The sequence below is a fragment of the Microchirus variegatus genome (genome assembly GCF_963457635.1).
Source record: "Microchirus variegatus genome assembly, chromosome: 7".
Lineage (NCBI taxonomy): Eukaryota > Metazoa > Chordata > Actinopteri > Pleuronectiformes > Soleidae > Microchirus > Microchirus variegatus.
In genome coordinates this window covers 10,013,101-10,028,047 of record NC_139808.1, presented here as the reverse complement: position 1 = coordinate 10,028,047, position 14,947 = coordinate 10,013,101, and the positions used below count along the sequence as shown (strand labels likewise).

Below are 14,947 nucleotides of genomic sequence, written 5' to 3'. Positions count from 1 at the left end.
ATGTAAATGTTTGTACATTGTACAGCACCTTTATAAATACGTTGCCGAGTGCTCTTCCACACAGAGAGAGAGAGAAAAACAGAGGTATATTATATCGCTCCATTATTTTTTTAATGTAAAAAAGAAGAAAAAAAAAGAGAAAAATATTTAACATTGATATAATAGGACAGGCTGTGAGCTTGACATGGTGTTCCGTTCATGCACTGAAAAATAAAGTTTTGCTGAAAACACATTCTTGATTTTATTTATTATATTTTTTTTTTTTGTTGCGCTGAAGCTGAGACTTACAACCTTCGGTGTCTGAACTGTACGCCACAAATCATTTAGGTGTCATGTAGATTAATTTGTTGCGCACTACAGTCCAACATCCGCCGTTACTATGGCAGATTTCCAGTTGTCATGGCAGCCGACTGCTTTTCTCAGCATAAAGAGAAAGCCTTTTCAATTACAAAGGGGGGGGGGGGGCTCCAAGGCCTCTTATGCTGCTCCATGTGCATCATGTCCATTAATTAAATAACTGTGTTTCAAAACAGAGGCATGAGTCATGAGGCTGTGGAATGGAAATACAAATCTGCTTAAAGCCACGATGAGAAAATTAGAATGATTATATAAGTGTTTTTTTTTTTTTTTACATAAATTGTACACAGAATTGGGAATAAAAGAAAAACAGCCAAACGTTGTTTGACTATGTGACCTCGCGAATTACTCATGTACGCTGTCTTTGAAACATTTGTAATCCAAACCTGGATTTTCTGCAGGCAACGTGGACCGATCCGAGCTGACGCAGCAGCCTCAGACCAAGTTATAATACATCTTTATTGTTGAGTGCATCGTCGACACAGGGATGACACAAAGGGTTCACTCGAGCCTCCGTGATGTCAGCGCCTGACCCCGGGTTTGTGTGAGACACGTTCAGTCGTGAGCAGCTTTTACAGGCTGCACACTCGAGTGGCCGGTAATTGTACGACGTGGTGCGATAATTGGCTCAATTGCTTTTAAAATGGCTGCAGTCTTGCAGTGTGACATGTTTTATGTTCTATTTCAGGTGCAGGGCATTAAATGGTGTGTGGAGCGAGCTGCGGTTAGTGGCAGTTCCACAGAGAAGGTCAATGTATGTGATCTACCCGCCTTCCTAAGGTACTACTCAACCATTTAGTCGACCACATTTTAACTCACTATATCTCTACTAACACTTAATGAATTATGCAAACCAGGTTTATTATGAACAGACGTCTCAACCGTTTGGTAGAGGCCTGTATCTGAAATACTGTAGGGTTTAATTTTAAAAAAAATAAAAATATTGATTGTCGTTTTTGTTAAATAAAATAAAATAATAAAAATGCAAAGAAAACAATTTTTTCCTTTGCTTTTTTCTTGGTGCGTACTTTAAAGGGTTACGAATGGAATAAATCACGATTTTTTATTTTTTTATTTTTTGCTGTGTTGCAATAATGTTTGTCATTTCCAGCACTTATACATGCAGATAAATGCAGTTCATAGTTTTTACCACAAGGTGTCACTGACTGGCTGACAAGTGATACACTGTACAGAATGGAATTAGAATTAGGTATCAGTATAACCATTCTAATTCAGTCAAATACATGTGGACATTTTCATTAGTTTTTGTTTTTATTTAGCTGTTCAGTTTGCTTTTTTATTATTTCAGTTTTGTTTTAGTTAATTTTGACAAATGATTTAGTAGTTGTAGCTTAGATACCATTTTGAGGAATTGACTAGTTTAAGTTTAGTTTTTATTTAGTTTTTAGTCTTAGTTTTTCAGATAATGAGAGAAAGCCTTGACTTGTAGACGCTGAAAAGGATGAAAGAATGTGTGATATATGATAACAAAATATGGATTATCAAATCCTTTAATTTCATTCTTTAACCTATACCTGCAGGTAAATCAAAAGTAAAACTTAAAGTGGTCTGTATTCCAGAATTTGTTATTGTCGTTTTTATTTTTTATTTCAGGTAACTAAATTATTTATTATTACTTAGTTTTCTATAATAACCATGACAGCAGTAGACTGAGGAGATGGGAGGGTGATTGGCTCGAGAACTTTGAACTGTATTTAAGAGTTTGATGAAGGAGGGATGGGCGAAGAGGATGAGACCGAGGAGATGAATGAGCTGTGATTGGGAATTGCAACCTGTAGAGGGCAGCATTACTGTGTCCTCTCAGTGTACAACCTGCTGGGAATGATTATTTGAAGAAATAGAGCAAGAAGAAGAAAGAAGAAAAGAGAATCTTAATCTGATTCTGAATCTGATGGTTTTTTTTCTACATTTCCAGAAAGAAATGTTTTTTGAAATACTTTTTGCTCATAAACAGACTAAAAAAGAATGTTGGTATAGCCCATGACCCCTAAGGGTTAAATTTAATGAAGTGCAAATGAAATATCGGGGAGTAGTGGAAATATACGGAGTGAGTTCCTGCTCCACTTTTGTTTAAACATCCTCGGTATGCGTGAACACATGAGAAGAAATACAGGTGAACAATGCAGATATTAATGTTTGGTCTGGAACATCTCTCACACGATAAGATGCAGACACATTCCTTTACGCGGGTCGCTGAGAAGAAGGGAGTTGTCCAACAGTAAAGTTGAAGGTGCAGGAGAGATAAGAAGAGCGGGCTAGATTATAGCTCTCACAGGCTTTGACCGTGATACATTGGCTGGGCATTTGTTTCCAACTATAGCTGTTTTTTTTTTACACACCTTAAAAGGACATGAGGACCACTTACACAGTTTTTACAGGTCTCGGTTTATTGGCTGTACATTTGTTTCACACTCACTTATATGTCACGCTTCTTTAAACATCCTATTTGTTTTTAAGGACGTAACATGTAACTCCAAAAAAGAGTGAAAAAAAAATAAAAAATACACTCACCACAGAGTGTGTGCGGACACATTGTGTTTGCTCTTTGTGTTGCCAGGGTTTTTTGTGTAACACATGTTTCTCTAGCAACTCTGGGTGGAGGACCCAGACGTCTCCTGTCAACAGAGTTATGTGGTTGCAAAGAGTGTTAGGGAGAACTCTTTGGAATTTACCCGATGAGGTACAGCCCCCTTGTTGGAGGAAAAAAAAAAATAATGGAAACACAGAAAGTGACTCAGGCTCTTTGGTGTGATGTAAAAGGCAATAAAAACAAAGGAATCCTCATTGAGACGAAGTCACTTTCATACTGTAATCAGCCTACTTGCAAATAGGATGATTTTCTCATAAAAAAAAGAACATTTTCTAATTGTATAAGAAGATAAAAGGCTTTAAATTGCTTACAGAATTAAAGGTTAAGTCATACATTTGTGTGAGTGACAGACAAAACAGACACAAAAACAAAACAAAATATCAGTATCGACTGTTGGCCAAATAGTTTTTTTAAATGTTGCTATAGGTATCCATCCAGAAACTCGAGATCGGTAAATATAAAACAAAACACGGAACATTAGCCTTCAAAACCGCATACTACTGGAAATGATGCACCTATTAGAAAGACCTTAGTGGTCATTTTGACCGTTCATAGATTAATGCATATCATTTCAATAAATAAAGAACAATCTGAAAATAAGTAGATATGTAATGTGTGAATTCTAACATGTAAGAAAATGTGCTCCTCCTTTGTTTGAGACGTTTTTGTGTGAGGTAGTGAGGCTTTTTATCATAACTGCTAAACACCAACCCAAAAACAAATAGTGTGGGTATGTACTGTCATTATCGGAGGAGCCAGTATATTTGAAATTCACATGCTTCTTTAATCTCTGATAACATTTCACAGTCAACCCATGACTCAATTCAATACATGTCTCACATAAATGTAGCTTTAACAAACATGGGATCTCTTTAGAATAGAATAGAATAGAATAGAATAGAATAGAATAGAATAGAATAGTCAGGGCTTCAACTTTTGAGGACTTATCTGCTTCTTTCCAGGACACACCCATCACAGTTTTTTTTTTCTTTTTCTCTATTACCATAGAAAACATCTCGCACACAGGAGGAGGAATCTATTATTGAGCAACTTTTACTTTACTGAAGCCCAGGGTTCATTTTCACAAAGTTGTAACATTGTATTCATGTAAAAATATATATGTAAAATAATAATAATCTTTTTTATTTTTATTTTTTTTAAGAAAAGCCCCATTTGGTTCGTAATTGTAAGGAGGTTATTTTTGCCTGCTGTCTACCACGAGTTCAGACCATATGAACACTGGCACCCTCTGGTGATTAAGTCAACCACGGTTTAATAGCAATATGTTCCACTCTGCCTTTCAAAATAAGACAGACCACGGAGCAAGTACGTCTCTGAAAAATCTCTTTTTTTGTCTTCAAAGTTCCAGCTTCAAATGTCTTGAAAATTTTCGTGGTGAAAATTATGATAATCTTTTTTTTCTTTTTTTTTTTCTTTTTCAAATATTTTTTATTTGGGGATAAGGTAAGGGATATACATTTCTTTGCAAAATGTGTGGTCAAATATCTACGGCCACTTTCTTTACTGACAGAAATGTGGGATACAATGTCTTTTTTATAAACCATCACACATGCATTTTTATTTGTTTCTATGTTTACATGTGTACGCATGTGTGCATACGTGCATAGATGGTTGCACCTTCATTTTGTCAACACCATAATGAACATAAATTTAAAAAAAAAGAAAAAAAAAGTGTGAGATATGCAATATTTAACCTAAGTAATAATGGTTATGAAATAGATTGTATTGATTTAAATAAAATGGTAAGAATGACGTCACAGTCTACTACAATTACAATTACACACTAGTCTCAGTGAAATTACAACTAGTTAAAACGATGTCACAGAAAATCAGGTATGGTAATTCCACATAGTCAAACTTCGTGTTTAAATATTAAAAAAAGACTTGGTGTAACACAACCATACAGAAAGTAGTACATACATACATCATGAAACCTGAACTATCCCTTTAAGAAATTCACACATGTTTAAAACCGAGTTTCGAGGAAAGACTACCGCTTCTTTTATTGTGAAAGTATTTTTCCTTACTTCTGGTCAGTTTACCTGTTGACGTTAGCTTGACAAGCGTAGACGTTGGAGTGGTGAAGTGACTCCGGCTCACTTCAAAGCAGACTCTCGTCCCGGCAGCACTTTTCCTCTGAAGCATCAGGACTGACAGGACTCGCACACACAGAGACAGGAACCGCTTTTATACGTTTTTATTTTGTCTCCTTCGACATGGACTTCTTCCTGGACTCGTGCGGACGGCGACATTATCTGCTGTTAATCCATCTGTTGGTGCTCAGAGCAGCAGGTCAGTGAAACACCGGCGTCACGGTCTGTTTTAGTCAGATAAAGTTCGTCACGCTGGCGGAGACACAACAAAGTGCGGGGATAAAAATGTTCTGTCAAGAGCAAAATAACCCAGTGTGTGTTTCCACTTAACTTAACACACATTTGTACAAAAACGCTAACTGTGTAACACGCAATGAATAGTGTTTGCTGTACACTGTTCTTGTTATCACTCACGATATAGCCAAAGTATGAATTCTTCCACATTTTAAATTAACTGTTTGAATTTTCTATGAAAGTGTCTGTTACATGCGACAATAAGTGTACTTTAATGTGTACTCCTCCCAATACTATAGGTTAATAATGTTTTATATGGCCTCAGATATTGTGTAAAATTGCTAATAGGCTAATAGAAATATCGCCTTTTCTATTTGTTATGTAATTATTTTGGTAAAAACTTCATATATTGTAATATATTGTCATATTGGCATTTATATGGACAGTTTATAAATCTTTTACCAGACAGTGCTTAAATGTGCATTATGTAATAAATCTAAAGCAACTGGCCATAAAATCCTCCTAATATGTCACAGAGACTCAGGAATAATGTTCATATAACAAACTGAACTCACCAACAACAACAGTACAGACAAAATATTTTAATTTAAAAAAAATATTTTGCAGACTGCAAATCATGTTTATGTTTTGAAATCATGTTTTGGCATGTGGCGCCACCTACCGCCATCTACCAATCATTGCAGTCAGTAGAGTCTCAGCTGCCGAGCAACCACGGGTTGCCAATTACGTCATAAAAAGGAAACCTTAAAGACCTCGGTATTTTGAATTTGAATGTAGTAACCGTTTTTTTGGCTACATTCTTACATACTTTAACGCAGGGGTCTCAAACTCAAACGACCTGGGTGCCACTGTGTGAGAGTTTGTTTTGATTATTTATGATGCAAAAAAACCCATACAGAAATAACTAATTATAACTTGACATTAAGTTGTGCGCCACACGAAATTGATAGGGGTGCCGCATGTGGCCTGCGGGCCGCGAGTTTGAGACCTCTCAACTCATACTTTACATATCTGTAAGTGCAAGTCAACAGTTATTCTAACAGTGTGACTGTTGTGGCTGCCACTGTTGTGGCTGTAATTCATTAAGAGCAGCCACTAAAAATTGCATTAGACTTTTTAAAAAAAAATGTAATTAAAGGCTTCCTCTAGCCTGCATAATGAAACAAAAATGTTGTTAGTTATTGATCTTTCCTCTTTTTCTCTTTTTCTCGTTTCCTCTTCTTAGGCAACTTAGCCTGCTTTAAACCTCAGGGCGGTGGAAACACTGTCCTCACCAATGAAGCACTTCTTATGAATGATTTCCCTGAAGGCTCCTCTGCCTCCGTAGAGTGTGCTAATGGATACATTGCAGAAAGTGGCAGTGGGATGATGACCTGCACCTCTGCAAACTGGACTGAACCCAGTCTCGTCTGTAAAAGTGAGTCCAGTCAACTTTGACTTTTCACAACTCTACTGACTCTTACTGAGCAAACGCCCAGCAGCACTGTTTTTGTTTGTTTCTACAGAGAAGGACTGTGGTCCCCCGAGACCTCAGCCAAATACGAGTTTTAATATCAGTGGTGGAACTCTGTTTGGTGCCATGATAAGAGTAATTTGTGATAAAGGGTGAGTATAAAAGTGATATATATCATAAATTAAATAGTGATGTATGTCTAACATTCAGATCAGAAGCTCCGATGATAATCACTCAGTCAATTATCACTACATCACTTCATCTTTAAATGAAATAAAAGACAAATAAAGGCTGTGCCAGAATGTGTTACTTCATAGTTTTACTGATTAGAAACCTGGCTCTCTTTTATTTTGCATTGAGAGGGTTGTTGATATAAAGTCCCTGATGTAATTCTGGAGGAATTTAGTCCTACGTTAGTTGGAAAATACATTTCCATGGCATTTGAATGATCATGGGGTGTATAGTTTCAGTTTCACCTCGTAAAATATACACAACAGCGACCACCTTTAACTTTTAAAAACAGTTATTGCTATCCCAGTTTAAATCACTGCATGTGGTTGCCAGATTCGACAAATTACTGAAATAAGATGCTTCATTTACACCAGACATTACATGTGTTCATCCACACATGGAACTGTCCTGCTGACCGTTTTATTGTTGTAAACATTGAACTGATTTGGTTAATTGAAGGCAGGGGTCGTAAACTATAGTTCACCTGGAGGCCACTGAGCATGTAGTCTGGTCATGTGGAAAAAAAAAAAAAAAAAAAAAGTCCAACTTATGAGCTTTAACTTGACCAAACTTCACAGAATTTCAAAATAAAAGTGTTTGTTTTGATTTGGAACTATATATACTAGTGCAGTGCCTGTAGTGACATCTAGCTACGCTAATGCTTATCGAAAATGAAAACATTTAAGTTGTGCCTAATGAGGTTGCACAGTGTTTGTATTATGTTAGCCCTACGCTAATGCTAATCCTAGACTCGCTAGCTTACCTTTGGAAACAGGTTCCTCTAGTTAGCCGCAAAGTAGTAGCATGCTAATGCAAAATAAATATGTGCTCTCGAATTGGTGAATGGACACACCGACTTCGTCGTTTCGGTACAACACCATGTTCTGTGGTGAATCGTGTGAAAATGTCTCACCCACCGTGAGGACAGCCTCTTCACTCCCACCTCCCCTCTCCAGACAGCGCAGCTGCTGCTGATGAGCCGCTACCTGCCTGGTGTAGCGTGATAACTCAGCAAAAATTTGACTGACTCCAAAAGAAATCTAGTCATAAAAAATAACGTTGACATTATGTGGCGGGTCAAAAGAAGTCCATCGTGTGTCAGCGTGTCAGCAACAGGTGGATATTGAAAATGCAAGTTTGTTTGCTTTAAACGAAGCACTGGAAACTTGTCACACAATGAGAGGAGATGAAAAGGCAACATAACAATAAAGGGCAGTAAAAACTTTGTTCGATAATATCCAGCAAAGAAAGCGAGAGAGAGAGCATTAGCGACAATTAGCTGAAGTTCTTCTTCCCTGTGTGGGAGAAAAGATCAGTATCTACACCTGTATGTCTGTCGTGGTCCACTGATCTCCACTGCAGAAGCTCATTTCCCTTCATCTGTCAACAGATACCAGATCAGCGGGCAGAGCTACAAACAGTGCTTTTCTTCAGGATGGATTGGAAAATCCAAGTGTGAAAGTAAATTGTCTCTTTTTGTGTCCACACAGCATCAGTTTATGCATTTGTATGTTTATTTCTGCTGTGAAGTGAATATCAGTGAATAAGCAACTGTTTGTGTGCGTCTCAGCTGTGATGTGCGATATACCTGAACAAGTGGCCAATGGAAGAACACTGTGGGATTCTCAGGATGACCCCAGATACGGCGAAACCATAGAGTTCGAGTGCAATGCAGGGTACACCCTGAGCGGCGCGGGCACCATCATGTGCAGTGAAATGGGTGGATATGTTCCTCAGCCTCCTGAATGTAAAAGTAAGTCCACTGCTTACATGTATGTATTTATCTATGGATTACAGGTTATTGTGATCAGAGATGGACAAAGGCTTAAGAATATTCTAGTGTAAAGCACATTATTGGCCACAAACAGGAGAACAGGGATTTTAGTTTTTTGTCACTTATTTGTATTTATATCGTAGTTTTTTGTATCACATTGCTGATTAATAATGTCGATATTACAAATCTATTTTACAGAGAGTCTTGGCCAAGACGAGACGTACATTTTCTTTTTAAATTTCTGTTTTCTAAGAATAATGCTAATACTATTTCCATTTCTAATTCTGGATTCTGTAATTCTAAAATCACGGAGTTGGATGACAAAAAGTGGTGTGTTCCATATTGACTGTACCATTTACTGTATATTATACTTATTTAGGTGAGTTCTTCTAAAACTGTACAAAAATACAAGTTTCTTGCCTAGTTAGTTTAAAAAGTAATATCAGCGTGTGAGTTTACTACTTTATTTATTTATGCATGACTTGCAGTAAATAGATTACAACATTCCAAAAACACCCCCCAAAAAGCCACTAACCATAAACCATGTGAGAGGCTTTTAAGATTGTCTTCCTTTAGCAAGTTTGCAGCTCCAAACACTTAATTTAAAACATAAATTAAATATTTATGTCATAAATCGTTTTTAATTAAGGACGTCAAACATACGCGTTGGTGTTGCCATGGGGACACTGAGCCTGGACACCACTGTTCACAGAGCAGGCATCTTGAAATACTGTCACCTTCCCCTTTCTAACCGTTAATGCTCACTTTAAGTGTTTTTCTTTACTGATGGTCACACTCAAACCTTCTTTAACAAAATAATCACACGGTCGTGCAACTTTAACAGTGTGTAAAATAAAGAGAGATATTTCTAGAACACTGCACACAGTATACTTTTCCTACAAGTGGGCAGTGTGACAAAGAAATTTCTGTTTTTTTGCTTTGTTGTTGCATGTTCTGTGTCCATGTATGTTACCACCAACTTCACAACCTATAGATGAATTCAGCCATCTTTTCATTTGTAGATGTGACAGCAGAAGGTCCGATTACGATAGACACATCTACTACTACACTTCCACCACAAGGTATATAAATATTCATGTTTTATATACTTTAGTGCTGGGCACGTTAATGGCGTTGTGACTCCCGCTTGTTAAAATGAGTCTCTAAAGTAACGCTAAACTTTTAAAACAGAGGCACACATACGCAGTGCTGGTTATTTGTAGTTGCTCTTTTCTTTTAATAAACAGACCGCTCCAGTTCTACTGTAGGCGCGCTAACAGCGCTAAAAGAGCTAACGGAGCTAACTGGTAAACGGTGCATGGACTCCAGTGGCGCGAAACGAAAAACTGCGTTACTTTAGATATTCATTTCAACAATCGGGAGTCACATAAACATGACGTCACAAGGGACTTTTTCTGGAAGCGCGTCATGCCCAGCACTAATATACTTTATCATAAAAACAATGATAAATTATAAAGATGTATCATATGATTTGTATCCTCACTAAATAAGAAATGCATTAAAGTACATTAAAGGGATGGTTCAGTAGTTATTGAAGTCACTGACACATAAGGCGCTTTTCCATGATACAGTTTACATCAAGACTCGGCTCAGCTCTTTTTGGTATCAGGCCCATCGTTTTCCATTACTATAGTACCTCCTCAACGTGGGTGGGGTCACCATAGCACGGCTGCATGTTTTTTTATACGTGACACAAACAGACAAACTAATGACAAATCAATGAATTAACAAGATTGCTTAAGTACTTCCTGCATGTCCGCATCGCAGACTGCGTCTGACACAGATCTTTAACTACAGTTCGGCATTGTTCGGTTTGATTCCTGTGTTGGACGCCACGTTCGCAACCAGTGTCCAGTGTTGACACTTTCTGACCAATCAGTGGCTGGCATTTTAGCTTGTTTGTAACCTCGCCAGACTAGGTAATAAAAAAAAACAAAAAACACCAGGTACCAGGTACTATCCAGCAAAACAACGAAGTAGAGTCGAGTCAAGCCAACATGAGCCGAGCCATGTTCAAACTGTGTAATGGAAAAGCCCCAAGAGTCATCGCTGACTATGCTTTTATGGTGCGTTCAGGAGCCCCTCCAAACAAATGGGATGTGGGACTTATCCTACCTGAATTGTACTAGCTCCTACTTCAAAGCGTTCCAGGCAATTGAAGTCGAAAACATGGACGATTGCAGCTTTAAGTTTGAAGAGGCATTTTGACTGTCAGCAATTCAGTCTATTTACATACACAAGCGAGCCGTATATGTAAAAGTGATATATAGATATGTAAGTATACTTTTACCGTAACCCTACATATCTTCATGCTAACAGATAACAATGACGACATCATTTCACGCCATAACATGAAAAACAAGTGATAAAATTGCTGTGTCTAAAACAACTCTACACGCAGAAAAGTAGAGTTTATAGCTTATTCATGTGACTCCATGGGCGCCGTCATTATTCTCCAACTTAATTTTGGTGAAGTGGGGGTAGGTCGATCAGCCCCGACTTTGCTGGTAGGAGGTCCCACTTCGACAGGCATTCCAGTGCACTTTTTGTAGTTGGAAGTAGGATAAGTCCCACGTCCAACTGGTTTGGATGGGCTCTGGAACGCACCATAAGCACTCCCCTTTCACAGAGAACCAGCATGAGCCAGGCAGGCATGTTCTCATTGAAAACGTGCCTGCCAGCGGGGATTCAAGGAAAAACAGATTTTTGGCACTTAATCAAAGGCTCAGTTAATAAAATTCCCTACAACATCTCGAGAATATGTTTGCTGTTTCATCTCACTGTGGAACAGCCATTTCTGACTGCAAACTTTGTAAACTGTCCACTCCTCACAATCGGGAGCATGTGTCGCTTAGTTCTGTGTAAAGGATTTCAAACACTGAAGTCCCAAAATACCACATTAATTGATGACGACAACGGTGAATCAACAGATCCTGTGTGTTGTCATGTTGCTGATTTTCTCTTCAGTTTTCAGTTGAAATGGGTGAAAAAGCAGCAAACATATTCTTTAGAAATGTAAGACTTAAGTTAGTGTATGTTTAATTGGTGAATCTTTTAATAAGAGGCTAAATTGTGGGTTTTTTTTCCCTTGTTTTCAGTCAATGTGAGCCTATGCATTGTAGGGAGTTCCAGCACTGACTGTGTGTAAATACCTCATAGAAACACTGAACTGTCATTTTAAGAGGACTTTAATTAAATGTCCAAAAGAAATATTTTGACAACAGTAATTTTCTTCCATGTGATACCAGTGTCCAATTCCACAGATTTAACTGCCACATCCACAACTCACAGAGGTAAAACTATAACAACTGCCCCACCATCAACACAAGGTACAGGAACACGTCTCCACACAACAGCACGGAATTAAGCTAAAAAAAAGCTCGTAGAGGCATGAGTAGTACGATGCATGCTTCAGAAATGGCTTCTCGGCTTCACCAGGCACTGTTCTCTCGTCCTCAATTATTATTTTGATCCTTCTGTTCAAAGGTGGCAGAGGCATTTTCACAGCTGATATTAAAGCTGCTACAACCAGCGTAACATCAACAACAGCAGCATCGTCAAATCGAGGTATAGATAGATTCTTTTTTTTTTTGTATAATTTTTTTTGTCACATTAGCGACTCATGACAGACGGTGCTTTGTGTCAGCGTCAGACATGTCCGTCATTGAGTGTTAAAGATGGAGGCGCTCGCATGAGTTTGCATTGATACAGTAGTTATTCAAAAGAGAATAAAGGGACGTCCCAATGAGGCTGTTAATTTGCTTTATGACGGAGCTGTAAAATGAGTAGTTGCAGTTTATAGAGGGGGAGTGGGGTTCAGTGTCGGACTATTTCTTGCCTCTGAGCAGTTGCCAGACAAGCTGAGACTCTACGGCGGAAACCACTGCTCAGAGCCTTGCTATAATTCAGCAGATAAGTCCACCTCCGAGTCTTTAAACTCAGGAAAGCTAACATCTACAGGCTACAGCTGTGTGTTTTAACAGGCACTATATTGTTGTCGCTCTCCTTATTTAACTAACCATTACAAAGCAAATAATGATAATCTCTTCTGTCATGTATACATAATCCCTAACGTGCCTCCTCAGTACCACTTACTTATTTTATGTTATTTTAAATGAATTGCCAATACTCGTTACCATAGTAATTGTGTGGCTTTATACTTGCAGACATGCACGGTGCTACTGTAGATACCAGAAAGGATAATGGTGAGTTATCAATACAATCCCATTCCTGTGTAGTGTACTATAAATATGCTTGGTTATTTAACTTTGAATGTGTGTCTTTCAGGATATGTGCCCGTTATCATCTCTGTTGTATGCGTTTCAGGTAATGTACTGGTTTTTCTTGTTGGATTGCACATGGTAACGTGTATATTATATTTGCAATACAAAAAAAGGAATAACTTTACTTTTCTTTACAGTTGTTATTATGATAATGGTCTTTTGTTTATACAAGTTTCTTCTGAGGAGAAAAGGGTGAGAGCCACTATTTTACTTCTGCTTTCTGCTTTCTACTTGATTTTCCTCCCTTCCTCCTGTTGCTTTTTTCATGTTGCATTGTTTGTCTGCTCCTTTCACCTTTTTGAAGTTTATATAAAAGCAGTCAAGTATGGCTCAATATTGGCACACATTTGCGCAGTGTAGTAACACAAGACTAATACCTCAGTTTCCACACTGCTTTTTAGCTTTTGACCTGTTTAAGGAAATCTAGATGTCTGTGTTTCCGGACCTGAGGAATGAGGGAAGTCAACAGGAAATTCTTTATTACTGTATAACCTGCTGTGACTTCAAAATCCCCAACATTGAAAATCCCCATGTAAAAACATATTTTTTTGATTCTTAGACTTTTATCTTTCATGCCGAAGCAATAAAAATCCAGGAACTTTCCTTAAACATGCTTCCCCATTACCTGTATACTTCTAAATAAGCTTCATTTGCAATTAAGCCAAGTTCAACGCTGACTTTTAACACTAACATCGCAAGAAGGCTGATCAAGAATGCATTCCAAAAATCATTGGGTGAACTAATATAAATCTAATGTAAGAGCAAACGTAGTAACACAACAGTGCTGACACAGATTCCTTATTTGGTGACTACTATAGCTCATATGACACCAGAGAAGACCTGAAGCCGGAGTTATTACAGTTCCAAAATCTTTAGGTTGCCCTCCTCACTCAGGTATTTGTCAACTCATGTATTCATCCCTTTAACAAACAACCACTTGAAATCATATTTAAGTACTGTTCACACGAACATTAAGTGTTCAAGTGGGCATCATTCATCAAAATGTCTTCAATCATCAAACTGTTCACGTATGATATTTATAGTAATTGATTTGCTTTTTGATAAGTTCAGTTTAAGAATAATGTCATTATTTTGCTATGGAGTTTTCTTCGGAATCTCATTAATGATGAATGAAGCCCAAAAATGATGTAATTGATGTAAAGCCAGAGAATTGTGTTGCGCACCTTTTTCTGAGAACGAAGCTCAAAATGACTTTGTTTTTTTCTCCTCGTTTCATGTCAACACCAGCTCTACAAATGGAACGGTGCCTATCTGTTAAAGAACATCTGTGAGCGGAGAGGATGCCAACAAACTGTAACAGTGCCTCGGTGAATTCATGAGGGTGGGGGGGGGGGGGTAAGACAGAACTCACATTTTTTTTATATTATTGCACTATGAAGGGCAGAGAAGTATCAGAATTTAAAGGTAACTGTCACATTCCAGCGATCAAAAGCACTTTTTTCATAATGATGTATGTTTTTATTTACCTGGAATTTTAATGCAAAGTTGTAAATATGTTACATGAAAACTGTTTGGTACATTATTTATATAATAACTGGAGTGAACATGTCCTCAGTGTCTCTTTTTTAAAAAGTATTTTAAAGAGTGTGTCCTTGTTTTCTTTTGTTTTAAGTTTGCATTTTCATTTTATTGTATTATTCTTTTCTTAAAAGTGTTCAGGCAAAACGTCTCTGTTATCAATGTGCCGCCATGTTTGGACAGAACCAAGACAAAAAAAAATTCACAAAGCACACACAATGTGGTTTATTCAAACTGAAATGGCGACTGATAAAGATATGATCTGCTGCATATTTCGCCTCCTGACTTTCTTTCATTCATTCATTCATC

General features: G+C 37.7%; 1 protein-coding gene across 4 annotated transcripts; it reads left to right on the top strand.

Annotated features, from left to right (window-relative positions):
• Window positions 1-5,118: 5,118 nt before the first annotated feature.
• On the top strand, window positions 5,119-14,438 carry LOC310929493 (complement decay-accelerating factor). Of its 4 annotated transcripts, none has more exons than XM_083892267.1 (13): window positions 5,119-5,281; window positions 6,563-6,754; window positions 6,843-6,942; window positions 8,412-8,482; window positions 8,592-8,774; window positions 9,818-9,877; window positions 12,080-12,145; window positions 12,303-12,383; window positions 12,983-13,021; window positions 13,104-13,142; window positions 13,237-13,291; window positions 13,918-13,993; window positions 14,348-14,438. In XM_083892267.1, exons 1-12 carry the CDS (start codon window positions 5,206-5,208, stop codon window positions 13,973-13,975), a joined length of 1,020 nt encoding a protein of 339 aa, XP_083748393.1. In that variant the 5' UTR covers window positions 5,119-5,205; the 3' UTR covers window positions 13,976-13,993; window positions 14,348-14,438. The 4 variants fall into 4 exon arrangements, with proteins under 4 accessions (XP_083748393.1, XP_083748392.1, XP_083748395.1 ...); XM_083892266.1 differs by having other exon boundaries at window positions 12,065-12,145; XM_083892269.1 differs by lacking the exon at window positions 12,303-12,383.
• The last annotated feature ends 509 nt before the right edge of the window (window positions 14,439-14,947 follow it).